The 18,459-nt window shown below is 37.3% G+C and overlaps 2 protein-coding genes across 9 annotated transcripts in view; one reads left to right on the top strand and one right to left on the bottom strand.

Annotated features, from left to right (window-relative positions):
* Window positions 1–679: 679 nt before the first annotated feature.
* On the bottom strand, window positions 680–8,192 carry bzw1b (basic leucine zipper and W2 domains 1b). 2 transcript variants are annotated; one of them, XM_005167390.5, is made up of 12 exons: window positions 8,118–8,192; window positions 7,651–7,724; window positions 6,609–6,785; window positions 6,167–6,261; window positions 5,922–5,987; window positions 5,701–5,836; window positions 5,270–5,379; window positions 4,453–4,623; window positions 3,395–3,541; window positions 2,529–2,667; window positions 1,594–1,716; window positions 680–979 (listed from the first exon to the last, which is right to left on the bottom strand). In XM_005167390.5, the coding sequence occupies exons 2-12, from the start codon at window positions 7,712–7,714 to the stop codon at window positions 951–953; spliced, it is 1,257 nt and encodes a 418-aa protein (XP_005167447.1). In that variant the 5' UTR covers window positions 7,715–7,724; window positions 8,118–8,192; the 3' UTR covers window positions 680–950.
* Window positions 8,193–13,999: 5,807 nt separating this feature from the next.
* Window positions 14,000–18,459, top strand: part of si:dkey-11f4.7 — a 60,724-nt gene continuing 56,264 nt past the window's right edge. For 2 of the 7 annotated variants that reach the window (XM_073912337.1, XM_009304390.5), the window contains exons 1-2: window positions 14,000–14,304; window positions 16,694–16,789. In XM_073912337.1, the coding sequence (XP_073768438.1) occupies window positions 14,262–14,304; window positions 16,694–16,789 (139 nt within the window). In that variant the 5' untranslated portion in view covers window positions 14,000–14,261. Of the gene's footprint in view, window positions 14,786–16,693; window positions 16,790–18,459 lie in introns of all 7 variants that reach the window. The other 5 variants (XM_068223521.2, XM_073912336.1, XM_073912338.1 and 2 more) reach the window with 4 other exon arrangements.

Genomic DNA, 18,459 nt, shown 5'->3' with positions numbered 1-18,459 from the left:
AACAGTTCATGACACTTCAGCATCAATTCTCCACTGCACATAGTAGATAGACAAAACATTATTGCTCAACTATTTTTTTTTCTTTCACTGTTGCACGTAGTAAATCTGACCTCAAGCGTTCCAAGTGGACTGTAAATAACCTTCAGTTTACACCAGTACCATTTCTCAGATCAGTCAGCAGCAGGGTTCATCATGGGTTGTGTTGAATGGACTAAACAACTGAATGTCAAAAAAAAAAAAAAAAAAAAAAAAAAAGCATGTGCTTGGTGATTTTAGGCATGTGAAAGGGTTAATGTGAAAGAGAAGGGAACATATGCAGAATAAAGAGCAAAGCTCAAACCCTGTGAAATATTACAAAATATAAAAATGATAAAAAAAAACAAAAACTTTAGGCCATCTATAAGCCAGTGCGCTCCAAAACAGAGACAAATTCCCATTTAAAAAGATAAACACCAAGTCTGCAGTTAGTTGCTTCTGTCTAAATGGATCAGGGGTTGGCATAGGCTCATACTTCAGTTTCTCATCTAATCTGACCAATCAAATGCTCTCGTATCTGACATCAGCCGCTCCACCAATGGAAAGCAATTTTGAAGGAAGGAAACTTATAGTGATGGAGTGTTTCCCCAAACAATGAAGTAGGAAACAAAGCACAACCATTCAAATAAGAGCAAAGACAGACTTGTACTATACTCTTTATTATTTTTTTCTAAAAAGACACCTGAAGGTCATTTACAAAGTCAGTACAAAACATCTTTAAGGTCTTACAGAAATCTTTGGGATGACAATTCTTTAAAAAGGAAGCAAAAGCTGCAACTAGACTCAAACAAGAAGCTTTTATAGCCAAAAGACGACTTTTTAAAAAGTAGTTGTGCAGTTAAGGCTTAGTGATCTGGACTTCCAAACAGCCAGAATGACCTTTCCCCAGTCCAGAAGGAAGAGACGCTTCAGTCTCAGTCAGACTCCTCCTCAGACTCGGACTCTGAAAAACACATCACACAGTTCCACATCAGCATACGGAGTTACTTCAGCTTTTGCTGACAATTTATATGAATCCAGAGAAAATGAACACCCAACTAAAACAAATAAATAAAATTATAAATTGTGAGTTTTATAGAAGACAGATATTCTCTTTTTTTTCAGTTTAACAAATTAAAGGTGTAAACATTGGTTTCATTTAAGCCAGACCTGTGCAAAACTGCATATTTCACATCTACCAGCTGAAGGAAAAGTAGAATAAAAGAATAGAAATAGAAATTTGCACAGTATTGAAGCATTGAAGTTAGATCAGTTTGGGTTAAAGCATCTTAATTGTTTTTATAAGAATAAAAGGAACAAATATAAACGAAACGCAAAAGTTACTTTAAAATAAGCCTCATTTCATCCTCTGATCTGAAACACCTGGACACTAAATGTAATGATTAATGTAGGAGAAGGCATGTCAGTAAATCTGTTAGTAAACTCAGTCATATGCATACAAAACCCTGATCACACATGCTGCTCGAGTACATTTATCCAGAAGACAGATTGTAAGGTTAACCATTATCAAAACTAATAACAACTACAACAAATAATAATAATAATCATCATCCTCACCCTCTTCAGCGTTCTTCAGCCACTCCACGAACGTCTTCATCTGCTCCAGGAACACACTCTTCCCTTTGGCCAGATGAGCTTCAGTGAACCACTTCAGAACAGCCTCTTCACTCAACACATCCACTGGAGGACAGGTTTGGGGAGTCAGAGAGGTCAGGGGTCATTATTGTTTAGCACTAGAGAAGCAGCACTCTTCCACAGAGCAGTGCGGTTCAGTTCAGGACGGGGAACAGTTTACAAAAACATTTCAAGTTGTCTGTTTATAGAGTCGGTCTCCATATTACAGTTTACATTAATCAGCTCCAGCGAGTCACTTTTCCTTCCAACATCCCCTTTTACATTAGGTATAAAGGCACAGCAAACAAGACGATATTTGGACATTTAAATAAGTCTTAAAAGCGGAGACTGTGGAAATGTTCTGTTGAAGCCCAGCAGACAAGAATGATTTTACATGGTGATGTTGAAGCTGAAGCTTGAGGCAGTAACTACATGGTAGCTGGTGTAAAGAGCAATGAACAAGTCTGGGATGGAAAAGAAATTAAAGTTGCTTCAGTGAAAGCTAAACCGATCTCATCCCAACACAAAGCAGCTCTAGAAATCTCCTTCACCCTTGTGTGCTGCTGTTGGGGAGGTGTTCATCCACTCTGGGGTGATTGGGTCTTATTGTGGACACATGTGAAATGACATGTCGGGGAAAAAGCTTTGAAATCTCTTAAACTAAACACTGTTGGCTAAATAACTCTTTTGACTTCGCCATGTTCATAAGTGATTGAAGTTAATATAAAACCATGTAGTATTTCTGATCAGGCCTGAGGCAGCCCAACACCAACATTGGCCATTTACAACTTCTGATAGTGGAAACAGAAAACAGCATACTATACTGAACTGTACCACTGCGTATAAGCTGAAGCGCAGGGCTGGAGAATCATCCGTACCTTTATAGAGCAGCAGGACCATCTTCTGGAAGGTCTTCATGAAGTGGATATTATCGTAGCAGAACTCCTGGATCCTCTGCAGCAGCGAGAGCTCAGACTGAGCCTGTGTGCTGAAGGCCTTCAGAAGAGGACTGTGTTGCTGAAGACAAAACATCAAGAGTTCGGTCAGACAAAACACTTGCACAAGGTCAGGCATTACATGATGAGAGCCAAATTAAAGCATTCTCAACAAGCGAAGCTGCAAGAGTCGCGCCACAAGATCTGTAAAGTTAGCCAGACACTACAGATCAGAGTCACTGCAGAGTTAAAGCTGAAAGTTAAGCATCATTTAATTGTGTCAGTATTAATCTAATCTAAAACAGAGGGCGGGGCATAGAGCAGCTCCTCCCCTTTTTGAAAAACAGCCACTAGAGAGGAGGTGTCCAAAGTCAGTTCTGGAGGGCCGGTGTCCTGCTGAGCTCAGCTTCAACACACCTGCACGGAAGTTTCTAGTATATCTAGTAAGAGCTTGATTAGCTGGTTCAGGCGTGTTTGATTAGGGTTGGAGCTAAACTCTCCAGCACACGCACCCTCTAGGACAGAGTTTGGACACCCCAGCACTAGAGTATTGCCAAGGCTGTGCCAGTGAGCAGTTGAGCTCAAACAAGCAAATGAGAAGGGGGAGGGGCAGTCAGACTACAGAGCATTTGATTGGTCAGAACACTTGATTAGAAACAGAGCAATGTGATCATTTATCCATCCACAAATGACAAACTGCAAAACTTGGATGTTTAGATTCTCTAAATGCACTGCTTAACATGTACTAAAACCTAAACTCTATCAAACAATTGAGTAAATTCATCTCATGAAGGAGTCTCACAGGTTACCTTCAGGTGTTTGATGGCCTGTTCGGTGACCAGCTCCTCTTTCTTATTCCACTCCACATCGCTCATCAGACTGGTCCACATGATCCCGATCATCAGCTGCTCAGAGATGCTGCTCCTCTTCATTTCCTCCTTACAGTAGTCAATGATCTGAAAGAGAACACAGGGCTCTTATAGTATGGAGCTGACTTTGAAGGGTGTTCATATGATTTGACTAATTTAATAAAATATATAGAACATTCAAAATAGTTTAAATTTGCTTTAACTTCACTATTGAACATCTGAAAATGTAAGACATCTGAATCAAGGCAGATTCCACACTCAGGATTCTGAAATCCTAGACTGCAGATATCCAGTTTCAAGTTCAATTAAATTCAACTCAAAACAAAGAAATTCAGATATGCAAGTAGATCAGCGGTCATGAAGACCATGTGTCAGGTAGTTAAAACGGTAGGCTACAAATAATTCGTTATTAATTATTCATAATTCACCACCGTCTATGGCGACGATGCCATTATGATGTTTCATATTAGACATCGTACGATGCCAAAATGGTCGACATCGCCCAACCCTAGCTCTAATGTCTCTCAAAGGGGAAAACAAAATTGACATTCAGCAAACAAATCCTTGCCTGACCTACACTTTTATCGGTTATCGCTTTTGTTGGTGCCCAATTTTAACATGAGACTTTAAAAACCAGGTGTAAATTAAGCACGAACAGTCGGTTCTGCCGGATTAAAATTTAAGTCCCGCACAGATCTCTAGTGTGTGGCTCAGGAGGACACAATTCATCTGCATAATGTTTAAGACACTTAGATGTACGAAAAAGCTTCATCTTAAACTTCAAACTTTATGCATGTGATCTAGGAATTCAGAACAAATATGAAAAAAAATAAATAAATAATTAAAAAAAAGCCTCAATTCAGATTTAAGTTACCAAATTCAAAACCAATTCAGTTTCATTAAACTACAATGATCAATAATTCCAATTCATTTTAAAAGGTGCATATGAGTCATTAAAAGGGCCATGTATTAATGGAGTCATTAAGGCCAGGGCTGACCTCTTTAAAAGAAACGCCCAGAGAGATCTGCTCCTGGAGCTCTTTCTGAAGCTCCTTGCGAGCGCCCAATGACTGCTGGTTGCGTGCAAAGTCAGAGATCTCCTTCAGGCCAGCGCCAGTGAAGTATCTGGAGAAGTGCTCATAGCTTCGCTTGTTAACTGGAAACAGCTCCTGCAGAAAGAAAAGAGACAGTTTAGCAGCGTTTCTGCAGGATTCAGTCAAATTTAAGAAAATGCTAACATTTCTAGGGATAATGACAGGATTTGATGGGAATTAAGTATTTTACTTGATATACACAATTCTTTATATCGGTCAAATACACTTGCAAACAAAAAACAAAAAAACAAACAAAAAAATGCACAAAAAAAACACATATGTAAAATGGAGGTGTCAAAAATTGAAGAATTGTTGACGATTGAGTGCCGGCCAGATTGTGTAGTTTAACATGGCTACAGTAAAATTTAACATTTAAAAAAATAAAGATCTGTTCACACAAAAATGCCAAAACCTACTGTGATGCATGCCAAGAACACATGGAAACAAGAGGCAATAATGACATGTATGCTGGGTTCACACCAAAATGGGGAATTAAGCATTTATGAGGTAACTGCATACAAGTCAATGCAAATGAGAGAACAGAGGCAGATTACAGTCCTGTGGTCGAACAATGCGCAAGCGATCGGTTTCCTCTGAACATTTAGAAGTGCCTAACATGTTTAAAATCATTTAAGACTATTCATTGCAAACACAATCACCTCTCAGCTTATCAAAACCAATTATGATCAACTGTGGTGTAGTGCATCAATCTGGGACTCACCATCAGCCGGTTGTCCATGCTGACCTTACGCAGACTGCCAGCGACTGAGTTAATGTCCTTCTCACTGATCCATGACTTGAACAGCTTCACAGCAAAGGCCGGAGACACACCTGTTGAGTAAAGTAAGTTTGATGCCATCAGGAGCATTGGCTATATTTATGACATTTGGACTAAATATTCAATATATAAATTTACAATCGTTTCTTTCATCCATGCCGTTTAAAAGGAGAGGGGAAAAAAAGAAAAAAAAAGTCATTTACTTTGATCAATGATACTCTAATTCTTAAAAGACGCTTTAAACCTTAGCTCTAAAGTATGGCTTAAATCTACACATTCTATTAAAATTTAGGTTTCCTCAAAATATTCTTAGACTAGTCCACCCATTGAGAATAAGACTACATTTAGCACAGTGTGGCATGTGTCGGCCGTACCTTCTTTCACCAGGTTGTCATTGAAGAGGCTGCTGAGGATGGCTGCAGACAGACTCCCGTTGCCCAGTAAAACACCCGTCAGCATGGCCAGCTTGTTTCGCTCAGACTCGCTGAACCCTTTTAAAAACAGGAGCAACTGCAGAGAGGAGAGCATGCTTCACATTACAAACTTATTTTCAACATGTCACACAATCAAATTAAATTATTAATATAAATATTACCTTCTTAATCTCCTCTTCAAATCCCTTCTCCAGGTATTTGTAACGCCTGATTAACTTGTTAAAAACCTGGTGAAAAAAAAAAAAAACACATTTGACGAATATTAACAACAGATCTCACGGTGTTATAAGATTTTGAAATACTGCGTCTCACACATTTAAAATTGCATGTACATGCCATCACAATTGCTCAAATCACAAACTCCTAGTAGACTCCAAATAAATCACAAGGCACAAATGCAGGATACCTGAGCATACGCCTTCATGGTCTTAATGTCTTCTTGTGCAGTGAACACACAGTACTTAGTCCGGGTCATGTCGTCGGATAAGGCACCTCCCGGAGCTGAAGAGCAGATGGGAAAACTTAGCTTAAACACGCCTCAAACTGCAGTCCTAAACCATTCCTTTGTGGACGGGAAGGCCTCAAATGTAAACAAATTAAATATTAAACTACTAAAAGGAAAAAAATAAATAAAATAAAATTGTTTAGACAGTTTAGACCAACCAAAACCTAAAATGGTGACATCTGGTGGCAAATAATGGCATAAAATATCCAAACAGCCCATCCAAAATATCCTTAAACTTCTAGATTAAGCGGGAAAAAGATTTTTCACAAAACCGTTCTTATGGAAGCTTGATGTAAACGCTAGACGGCTGGAAACTCCTGAAATCCTTCATTCCAGCACTTACCCAGCATTCCACCAGCCACCAGGATGTCGAACAGCGTTTCTGCATAGCGCCGATAATCAAGCTTGGCTCCAGAGGAATCGAGGAACTTGGCAACGGCCTCTAAATCAGTGCCAGTTTGGTTTAGTCCTTGTACAATGCTCTCTTGAAACTGTGAAGGGTCAAATCTCTCCTTTTCATCTGTTCAACAGGAAGAGGAAACAGAAAAATGAGGTCAACTTGGACTATTGCTCATGATTGCAGGTAAAAGAATTGGACTTTCATGCTGTAAAAGGACTGGATTTCAACAACAAGGGGGAAAATAGAGAAAAACCTGCAATTAAATGAAATACTTTAATTTGAACTACAAATTGATTTAAAATGACAACCAGTGACAAAAATAAAGTTTAACTGATAGTCGCCATTGTAGTTTTAAATAACTATTAATAATAATAATAATAATAATAATAAATAATCGAAATAAATCCAATTTCAGTCAGGGAAAAAAAAAATTAAATCACTCATACATATGCAGACCTACAACACAAATGGCATTTAATAGGTAAATTTATTTAAAATACACATTGTATTAAACACTAAAGTCTTATATATATATATATATATATATATATATATATATATATATATATATATATATATATATATATATATATATATATATATATATATATATATATATATGTGTGTGTTTTTTTTGCTTTAAATAGCTGGCAACTAGTCAATTTCATTTATTTAATAGATACACACACACTAATAATAATAATAATAATAATAATAATAATAATAATAATATATATATATATATATATATATATATATATATATATATATATATATATATATATATATACATACATATATATATATATATATATATATATATATATATAAACAAACAATTAAATCGATTAAAAAAATAAACAAAAACTAACTAGCATGGTTAAGACGTGTTACCAAAAAGCAAGGTGGAAATGTACGAATACAGGAGTTTAAAGAAAGAAAAACTTTAGAAATGCCAACATTAAGACTGAAAACCCAAACGAACCTCTCTTTCGGGTCTTGAACCGCTGGCCTGTAAGCGTCGGCTTCTGCTGCTTTTGATAACTCATAAAAAACGCCCTGGAGGAGGAAAACACTTCCGGTTAACAGGACACGCGGACAGAAGAGAAGCAGACGGAAAGTTAATTACTTTCACTTCCGGAAGAGAAAACGCGAGTCTCGAGACAAAGGCAACAACTTAACAATAACATGCCCTCAAAAATACCACAAAACTTTGAAAAAGTACTCGAACACGTTACCCTTCTGATTAAAGCTTCTACTGAATCACTAACGTTAAACTATATTGCTCTGAAATGGCGTATCAGTGTTTTTACCCCATCACACAGGCTACTTTAAATGAGTAAACTTAAAAAGAGGAAAATAGTTCAGCAGAGATAATCAAATAGGTACCATTTACATAAATCAAATAATAAACAACTACAATATATTAAACTACTTCAAAGAGGTACTTACCGAAATAGTAAAGTTAGATAACTGTTTGAGAGCCGTTAACAAGTAAACACACGACCGCAAAGAAGATCTGAACTGAGCCGAGCCGCTCGAGCTACTTAAAAAGGCTGGGCGAGTTCATTAGCTGAGGGGGGAACAGAGAGGATAAATGCCAGAACATGGACAAAATGGGGAAATATACATGTTTATCTTTTATCAGCTTTACTTATATGTCATTGTACATGTCATATGCATACTCAAACAAAGTAGTTATTTGTATTATGTTGGAAATACTTACCTTAAGTTTTACTCCTCCACCTTTTAAAACGCAGACATAAAAGTTTTTCTGGATTTCGCAATCATGAATCACACAGGCCCCCGTAAGAGAGACGTCACGTCAATAAAATGACTAATGTACCACTGATTCTTGTAAAGTGGGACAAAACGTGCTGAACTGTAGAAAACAGCAACACCACACTGATAGAGACCAGTAAAACCTTTCACAGCATAAATAAAGTCGAATGATCCACAAGCTGAAGGTCCCTTTGATGAAATGTGATGATCTTAAAACATCTTGTGTCTTCTAATGTCATGGTGGAATAAGACAAACATATCTAAGGTTGTCAAAACACGGCTTTATTGAATCAATGAAGGTTAAAGTATTAATCAAAATGTGTCATGTTTATTTCGCTGTGTCACTATATTAAACTTCAGGTGAACAATTAATCCATACAAGTTAATCCACTGTCCAATCCAGTACTAGTAAGATGTACCGAATAAAGTGGCCGGTTATTGTGTGTGTGTGTGTGTGTGTGTGTGTGTGTGTGTGTGTGTGTGTGTGTGTGTGTGTGTGTGTGTGTGTGTGTGTATCAGTGAATGTTTTGATCTTGAGTTTTAAGCAACTTTCTCTGAAACAAAAGTTTTAGTTTTTAGTTTTAGTAACAAATTTTTAAAAAGCGTATTTAAAGTAGAAAGCTAACATCAGGGTATCACTATATCAAGTACAAGATTTGTGTTCGGTTTATCACAATATAATATTCCTCATATATAATGTAACACCCCATATAATGAAAATACAGAAATATGTTGAGGAATTAGCTGGTCTTTAAAGTTATTGCTTAACTCATTTAGCGCTCTGTTAACACAACGAAGCACAATAGTAAATAATAAAAGCAAACACATTTTTTCATTCATTTTCTTTTCGGTTTAGTCCATTTAATAATCGGTGGCCTAATGGATTATGCACTGACCATCTAAGCCACGGGCTGTGAGTTCAAGTGCCACCTAAGGCAGACCTCAGCAGAGTGGCGCAGCGGGGGCATGCAGGGCCCGTATCCCAGAGGCCAATGGATCACAACCATCCTCTGCTGAAACATCTTCATTTACACATATAGAGCCGACTTGCAAGATATTTCGCTCAATAGGCAAAAGAATGTAAATGTCCAGGCTTTGAACAAGGACTCTCAGCTCCTCTTTCATAGATGACATTAGGTAAAATAAGAAGAAAGCAGCAGCTTTCACAACGCAACCAAGTAGGAACTGTCCCTATAAAGAAGCTATCTCAGCAGAGGATGGTATTGGTCCTTCAACCTCTGGGTTATGGGCCCTGCACACTTCCACTGCTCCACTCTGCTACAAATCACCCCAGATGGAACTCAAACCCACATTCCCTGGCTTAGGAGGCCAGTGCCTTATGCATTAGGCCACTGGGGCAGAACACAACAGGTTCAGGCTTGCTGGAGATTTAGTGACCTGTGCTAAGAATTCACCTCCACAATGAGGCATCCCAGTGCACGAGGCATTTATTCTGGGTTAAATGATTTGTCCTCATGCATGCAATTAATAAATCGCACTTAATAGAGGGTGCTTTCCATACTTCAAGTGAACCAATGTCTAAACCCAGGGCCCGGTTTTTCAAAAGTAATCCACTGGGATTTTGGATAAGGGATTGGATCAAATCTTGAAAATGGGTTTTTCAAAAGAAAAAACGAATTACCTATTCGGATTAGATCACGTAATCAGACCTTTTTTGTAGGATTTGGATCACTTTGATCTAAAAAACATGGATTAAACTGATGCCATCAGAAGGGTGGATTTAGTGTGGATTTCATGCCCAAAATGTAATAAAAACATAATTAAATAATTTAATTTTTGGGTCATGCAGTATCTTACGAGATATACTATTTATTCATAAGGTTTTAATTTTATTTGTTTATCTGTCAGGCTGTAGTGATTATTGGCTTTAATGTATTCAGCCTTTCTGTATAGGCCTACAGCAAAGTAGAAAGAGTTTGGCCTCATAAAATAATCCTCCAAACAGCTGTCAAAACTGACCAAAAACAATACATTTTATTCTGTCAATAATTATATATATTCATCATAATGGAAAATATTTTTGTTTTAGAATATTTATTAGTGATGCATGCAATGATTACAGAATAACAAAAAAATGCAATGACTGATTTTTTAAATCACCTTCAACAATTGCGAAAAGAGACTGAAAGGGCAGAAACAGCTTCATCTGGCAGAGAAACTCTGACCAAACTGCAGCAAACCAAGACAAGACCTGAGATCTGCCTACTAAAAGCTTTGCTCAGACAAGCTGCTCTCTCCACATCAGATGAGGAAGTCTGAGATTATTGTGGAGTTTTTAACATTAAGTCTTTTTTATTTACATCTATATTTGAAACTTATTATAAATACATCAATGTACAGTGTTTGTGTTGTAGGTCTCAGATGAGTGGACTGCTGGAAGAGGATGGGGTGGGGTTTTTATTGTTTTTAGTTTTTTTTTTTTTAATGTGTGTGTTTTTTGAAGTTATATTGACCCCACACTCGCTATTCTATTTGTTGCTCTTTGCATAGGCCTATCTATCCATCTACATTGTGATTGAGCACTGTTTATCCAGATTTAGTGATCCTGAAAAGTTCCTATCCGGATCAGATTGATCCAGTCCAATGTTGCTTTGAACAACTGGCTCAAAAAGTAAGCTGGATTACGTGATCACGGATCGCAAAAACAGGATTACTAAATCTGGATTAATTTTATCCGGATTAAGCCTTTTGAAAAACCGTGCCCTGGGGATTTTAAAATGATCGGTAAATAAGCAAATACAGATTTTGCAAGCAGAGTGGCACAGCAGAAGTGTGCTGGGCCCATAACCCAGAGGTCGATGGATCGAAACCATCCTCTGCTAAGACAGGTTTTACGTATTTGCATGCATGAGACCAAATCCTTTATGACTTTCATAGCACGACAGTGAAAAACAAAGTAATCTTGAACTCGCAAAACTGTGTTTGTGTGTTAAGCCAGATTAAGCGCCTCGTTCACTTTTGTTTTATTTGACCTAATCTCATTTACAAAAGAGAAGGTGAGAAGGTGTATTTGCAACATTCATTGTACGTTCTTGTTTTTTGTTAGTCTTAACTAAATTGTTGAAATGCTCCATGAATTATTTTCAGGACTTCTTGCTTTTAGTAAATGGCAAAACCTATACATGAACACACTACTTCATCACCATGAATGCACATAATGTTTTTATAGATACTCCTGTGTTTTGTTGTAGTGTGTGTGTCTGTGTGTGTTTGTTTGTTTTTGTGTGTGTGTGTGTGCGTGTGGGGGGGTGTCGACTTCCTGAAGATGATGTGATGTTCAGTGGTGTTTTAATGTGCCGTCTGTGCAGTCACAGTAAGACTCCACCATGAGTGCACAGTGTCTGGATGAAATGCCAGGAGATGCCGTACTGGGGACATTATTTAACTTTTTAGTACCTGTTTTACTACTGACCGGTGAGTCCTGTTTAAATCTTTGTCTTTCAGTAGGTAGTTCTTGAAGCATAGTTTTGCATGTAATAAAAATGTAGCCCAATGTCATCACAATAAGAATAAAGAATAGGAAAATCTGCATTATACACTAAATGATATCTAATCTAAGTTCTGAAATGCTGATGGTATTTTATACAAGTATAATTCACCACTCTGTACAGTCAACATGAATAACATTCAGCATTAGTTTGCTTGTCTGTGTCACATTTTGTTTCTCAAGGGTGGTTAATTGTAAAAAAAAATGATAATGAAATATAAATCTATATATTGTGGTCATAACCACAACTGTTTTCAATGATATAATGCATTTAAAACAAGGTTAAATAAGCATAACAGCTGTTTTAATTGCTTCATAGTGTTCCAGAAAGCAGGCAAATTACAACTTGCTTATAGTTAATGTGTGTAAACCTCTTTGTAACTTCAGTTAATAGCACACATGGGTGTTATGTGCAAGGAACATTCATACACTGAAACATATTTAGATATGTAAGCAGTAAAATAGTATGTATGGGATCCAAAGAGTGTTTTAAAATGATTAAGGAGGATGTTTTAAAATGTTTTAAAGACTGCAATATTATTTTATATCATATTTTGAGAAGTAATTGACATACATTGCATGTAAATTTATACATTTTTTATATGTTTGTAAATGAATGAATGAATGAATGAATGAACACTATCCAGTGAGAGTAAAAAAAAAAAACGCTTTATGCTTTAGTAGTTGTGATTTAAAGTAATGTACACAAGGTCTGTTGGCTTTTAAGGCGTTTTGTTTTTTTCCAATATTTGTAATTTACAGTCAGCATTTAAAAATCCTTGTAGATCTACATGTGCTCTGGAGTAAACATTAATGCATACTACAGACTCTTTTTTATATATATTAACTTGTTTTATTAGCTGTCAGTTATTAAGATATTGTCTGTTTAATAGTACATATGAAGCACATATTCTGCGTGATCTTATTCTACCTCTCTAATACGTAAACACAACTACCTGAATATTTATTAATAAGCATCTAATTAGGAGTTTATTGAGGTAAATGTCATGGTTAATGAGGGTTTTTTTAAACTATGCCTATTTTTATGCTTCAATGCACTAACCTAATGTCCATACTTCAATACACATACAACTTAAATAGCCAGTACATCAGTCGCCATCTGTTTTCTTATAGTCATACATAAGAACCCTTATTTGTAACTAATAAGCCACTAAACTGTAAATACATTCATTTTCTTTTCAATTTAGTCCCTTTATTAATCCAGGGCCGCCACAGCAGAATGAACCGCTAACTATTCCAGCATATGTTTTACGCAGCGAATGCCCTTCCAGCTGCAACTCATCACTGGGAAACCCCCATATATTCTCATTCACACACATACACTATGGATAATTTAGTTTATCCAATTCCCCTATAGTGCATGTGTTTGGACTTGTGGGGGACACCGGAGCACCTGGAGGAAACCCATGTGAACACAGGGAGAACATGCAAACTCCACACAGAAACACCAGCAACATTCTTGCTGTGAGGCAACAGCACTATGCCACCGCGTTGCCCTTTTAGTAAGTTTTTGCGGTTTCCTCCACAGTCCAAACACATGCAGTACAGGTGAATTGGGTAGACTAAATTGTCCATAGTGTATGAGTGTGAATTAGTGTAAATGGACGTTTCCCAGTGATATGTCGTGGCTGGAAGGGCATCCGCTGCGTATAAATGTGCTGGATAAGTTGTTGGCGGTTCATTCCGTTGTGGTGACCCCAGATTAGTAAAGGGACTAAGCTGATAAGAAAATAAATGAATGAATGACTTCATAAATGTTTGAGCTGAACTTATGAACTGAATAGCCTACTCAAAGCAAAACAAAACAATCATTTAAATAATAATTGCATAAAAATATAGATATATTCACAATTTTACATAAATCAGCACACCAAAAATAGATGATTTCCTTTTCTTCGCAAAGCAAATTAACATGCAGCTTGATTGTTGCATAAAAACAATAGGTTAACTAACAAATTGTGATTTTGATTAACAAGTAAAATAAATATATCTTGAATAAAACATGTCACAGTATTGTACATGTGTACAAACATGAAATGTCCGAAAAAGCTGAGAGGTCTTTTGGCAGTTCAGAGCCACCGTACATGCGCAAAGCAGAAAATGCAGCATAAATTCGTCCCGTTTGGCGTTTTAGACTCTTTTGAACACATATAGATGCTGCTTGTCAATTCTATGTTCGTTCTTGCTGTCAACTGCGGGGAAAATGATCGATGTAAGGTTCAAGAAACAACTGTGAGATCGAAACTAGCTGCAGGCAGGTGTGTGGTGCGCGCACACGAAGCCCTATGACTGGCGCTCGTCTCCCCTGCTGCTGTGTGCGCGCGCGTGGTAAGTTAATAGCAATGACTGTAAAAAATATGGACGACGCGACAGCCCTTTTTCCCATTGAACGCCTTGAGGGCAAAACGCCTGCTTGACGGGCACAAACTGTCGCAAAAGACTGCTGAAATTGGAGCCAGACATGCGCAGAAGGATTGTCTGATGGAGCCAGAGGAGGAGCCGCGAAAATGAGCAGAGTCGAGCTTCCAATCAAACGCTTTATGTAAAATCAACTACGCCCCCCGAACTTCTCAGCATGCGTTTGCTGTCATATCAACACAAGTGGATGTAATAACGTTAACAAATATGAGGGTTTTATATATTCAATCGCGCCAGCTCCGGGCCGCAGCGCATAACTTACTCGCGGCGTCGCGGGCTGATTCCGGCTCGCATGCGGCAGCGCCTGCTCGCTTGGCCGCCGCATCTGGCTCGAGTGACTCGGGCTGGAATTGGGTAGTGAGTCCAGGCATCCGGAGTAGGTCCAGCAGAGGTAACGTTAGTCAGTCTGAGCTCTAAGAGATAAGTCTCCGGCAGGCGAGAATCTAGCCGGAACTGTGTTTTGCTATCTGGGTGGCTAGGGGTGTATCAGCAAACTAATAAAGCCCGAAAAAAGCCCTGAACTTAGCGAATAAACAGTGTTCCACCAGGATCATGTATGTCAGAAACTATAGTTTACTGCTGAACTCATTTTGTCATGGTAAAATAACACAGAAATCGAATAATAACACTTCAGTCTACTTCAGTCTCCTGCCGAAGCTCAGACGCCGCGCTTTGAGAAACTGTAAATCACAGCTGTCAATCACGATGACACGCCCAGCATTAAATTACTGCTAAAAACAAACTGTTTACAAAAATGAAGATCTGCACCTATTTCAGCACAATAACCAGTGCCTTAATCGACCAGAACTATCTTTCGGGACATTTTATTGCAAGTGTAATATTTTTTTTTATTTGGGCTCAAGTCTCCTTCATTAACACGGAGGAGGCGGGCTTTATGACTTGTACTGCAGCCAGCCCCCAGGGGGCGATCTAACGGCCGAAACCTTCACTCAAACGTAGGCTTGCGGCACACTTGGTTAATAGCCATCACATGAGCTCGTTATGATCATTATAAATGTGCTGATCAAACTGAATACACCAACAGCACATGACAAGCGACGCGTTGATAAAAACAAATAATCATATTCGATTACAAACAACCCAACGAGTTGTTTAGCGTATTTGTCCTGAGGTGATTTAAACCAAAATACACAATGGTACTCTATCAAACATATCTACAACAGTAATGAATATGGTTACTGAATGAATGAATGAATTTATTTATATGTAGGGCAATGTTTTGTTTTGTCCACAAGATGTCGCACTGTTGTCTAAAGGTAATTTGGAAGTTTCTAGTGATGTTTGAGCCCTTTTGTTGCGTATTTAACTCAGTTTGTGTTATCAACACTGATAGGTGTCCTTCTGTCAAATAAATGGTCAAGTCACGATCGCAAACTTCTCTTTGCCTGCATCTCCTGAATACCACCTCACAAACACACAACACAAGGCAGAGTAGATGCGGTGGTGGTAGAGGCCACATCTACAATTTCTTCAAAGCTTTGTCATAATTATTAAACTCCTATTTGAGATTGATATTTAACAATTTTCGCTTCACTAGCGAGAAAACATTTAAACAGAGCATCTGCAGCGCGAGGATAAAGAACGAGCCTCCTCCATTCAGCCTCTTTACCTTACTCCTTTACTTTACTCCTTTACTTTGGTGGTGTGAGGAAACGGTGGAAACTCACTCCACTGAACACATCCATCACCCCACATATTTAATCTCCTTTGTTAAACACAAAGATTTGCTTCAAAACTGTTTCTAAATTCAATTCTAATCTCCAGCAGAGGAATAAATGAACAATAATAATGAAGTGTGGTCAGAAAACTGAGTTATATCCAAACACACGTCCTGTTCTTATCCACATATGCTGATGCAGACGCCTCTAAAACCCCACAGCTGGACACATCTACACTTGTGTTTATTAAAGCAGATGTAAATATGCATATAATCAATAATAATAATACTGTTATACAAATGCAAATTGTATAAGATATATATCGTAATTGCAAGACTCAATATATTTGACTACTCAATATATTTATGTGTTTAACATACTACACTGTAAATAATGCAGAGTTCCACACAATTCATCAACACAAATCGACTAGGTTAGCTTAACTAATTTGAGTGGATTGAGCATGAAACAGTTACTTTGCCCCTCCCCCTTAAAGCAACACCAAGAATTGTGTTGTCTCAGCTCAGTTTAAATGAGTAGTTTCATCAAGCAGTGAAATCTTTTTATTTGAGTGTGTGTATTTGTGTCTTTCTAATACTGTAATTATTTTTGCCCCACAGCGATATCAGTGAGATTCAGTGGATTATCAGTGGTGTATCTCCTGTTTCTGTTGTCCTTCCCTCTGATACCCACTCCAAACACGGCTACTATCAAGGGTAAGAATGAATAAGGCTATGTCTATTACAAAGTGGTGTCTCGTTTAGTTTAATCTGTAACAGTTTCATGAAGAGGCGTCAAGGTGGCGCAGTGGGTAGCACAATCGCCTCACAGCAAGACAGTCGCTGGTTTGAGCACCAGCTGGGTCAGTTGGCGTTTCTGTGTGGAGTTTGCATGTTCTCCTGTGTTGGCCTGGGTTTCCTCCGGGTTTCCACAGTCACATGCGCTATAGGGGAATTGATCAACTAAATTGGCCGTAGTGTATGAGTGTGATTGAGTGTGTATGGGTGTTTCCCAGTGATGGCTTGTGGCTGGAAGGGCATCAGCAGTGTAAAACATATGCTGGAATAGTTGGTGGTTCATTCCATTGTAGGCGACCCTGAATTAATAAAGGGACTAAGCTGAAAAGAAAATGAATGAATGAATTTCCTAAATAAAAGATGGTACAGGAATATACAGTTGAAGTCAGAATCATTCGCCCTCCTTTGATTTATTTTTCTTATTTAAATATTTACAAAATGTTCACAGTATGTCGGATAATATTTGTTCTTCTGGAGAAAGTCTTATTTGTTTTATTAAAAGCAGTTTTTAATTTTTTAAACACCATTTTAAGCACAATATTATTAGCCCCTTTAAGCTATATATATTTTAATAGCCTACAGAACAAACCACTGTTATACAATGACTTGCCTAATTACCCTAACTTTACCCTAATTACCCTAGTGAAGCCTTTACATGTCACTTTAAACTGAATACTAGTGTCTTGAAGAATATCTAGTCTAATATTATGGGCTGTCATGTAAAGGGTGGTTGCTAATAATTCTGACTTCAACTGTATGTGTATATATATATATATATATATATATATATATATATATATATATATATATATATATATATATATATATATATATATATATGTGTATATGTATGGCCATTATGAACTGTTATAATTATGTAGATATTTGTAATTGCACTAGGGGAAAGATTTATACAAGTGGACATTTTTGCAATATTTAGATATATATGTTAAATATATGATACATGGCCATTGTGAACATACAAATAGTGCTCAGCATAAATAAGTACAATATTTTTAGTCACTGAACATCTTTAGAAATGGAAAGATATTACAGTTAAATTTAAGCAAAGTATTGCACACAAAAAATACAAACTAGACAAATTCGACAACATTTGATGTATTACTGTATTTTGTTACTTTTAATTTGACTCTTTTTAAATATTTAATGTAATGTTTTTTACTCACATGTAAATTTGTGTGAACTTATTTTTGGATCATTATCTTAAATTATTTTGTTAGATTAGCTCCAGATTTAGCTATAGTACTTACTAATCTAATGTATATGCACAAATATATTATTGTTTAGCATTTTGTAGAAAATATTAATTTAAAAGAGAGATTTGTGAGTGGTGAACTGTGTGTGTGTGTGTGTGTGTGTGTGTGTGTGTGTTCATTCATTTTCCTTCAGCTTAGTCCCTTTATTATCAGGGTTTGCCACAGTGGAATGAACCACCAACTCATCCAGTATATGTTTTAAACAGCAGATGCCCTTCCAGCTGCAGCCCAGTACTGGAAAACACCCATACACACTCGTTCACACACACACACTCATACACTACAGCCAGTGTAGTTGATCAGTTCCCCTAT

Source organism: Danio rerio, chromosome 9, assembly GCF_049306965.1.
Source record: "Danio rerio strain Tuebingen ecotype United States chromosome 9, GRCz12tu, whole genome shotgun sequence".
NCBI classification, from domain to species: Eukaryota; Metazoa; Chordata; class Actinopteri; order Cypriniformes; family Danionidae; genus Danio; species Danio rerio.
Note: the sequence above shows the minus strand (reverse complement) of the source record. Positions and strands in the feature narration are given on the sequence as shown.

Excerpts from the sequence above, each read along its gene's own strand:
- bzw1b (XM_005167390.5), bottom strand. The coding sequence starts at position 7,714 with ATGAGTTATCAAAAGCAGCAGAAGCCGACGCTTACAGGCCAGCGGTTC. Across the intron at positions 5,380-5,700 it reads TGACAACCTGGTGAAAGAAG|GTGTGTCTCCGGCCTTTGCT; the intron begins GTACGGCCGACA and ends TTTACTCAACAG. Across the intron at positions 4,624-5,269 it reads GCATGGACAACCGGCTGATG|GAGCTGTTTCCAGTTAACAA; the intron begins GTGAGTCCCAGA and ends TTCTTTCTGCAG.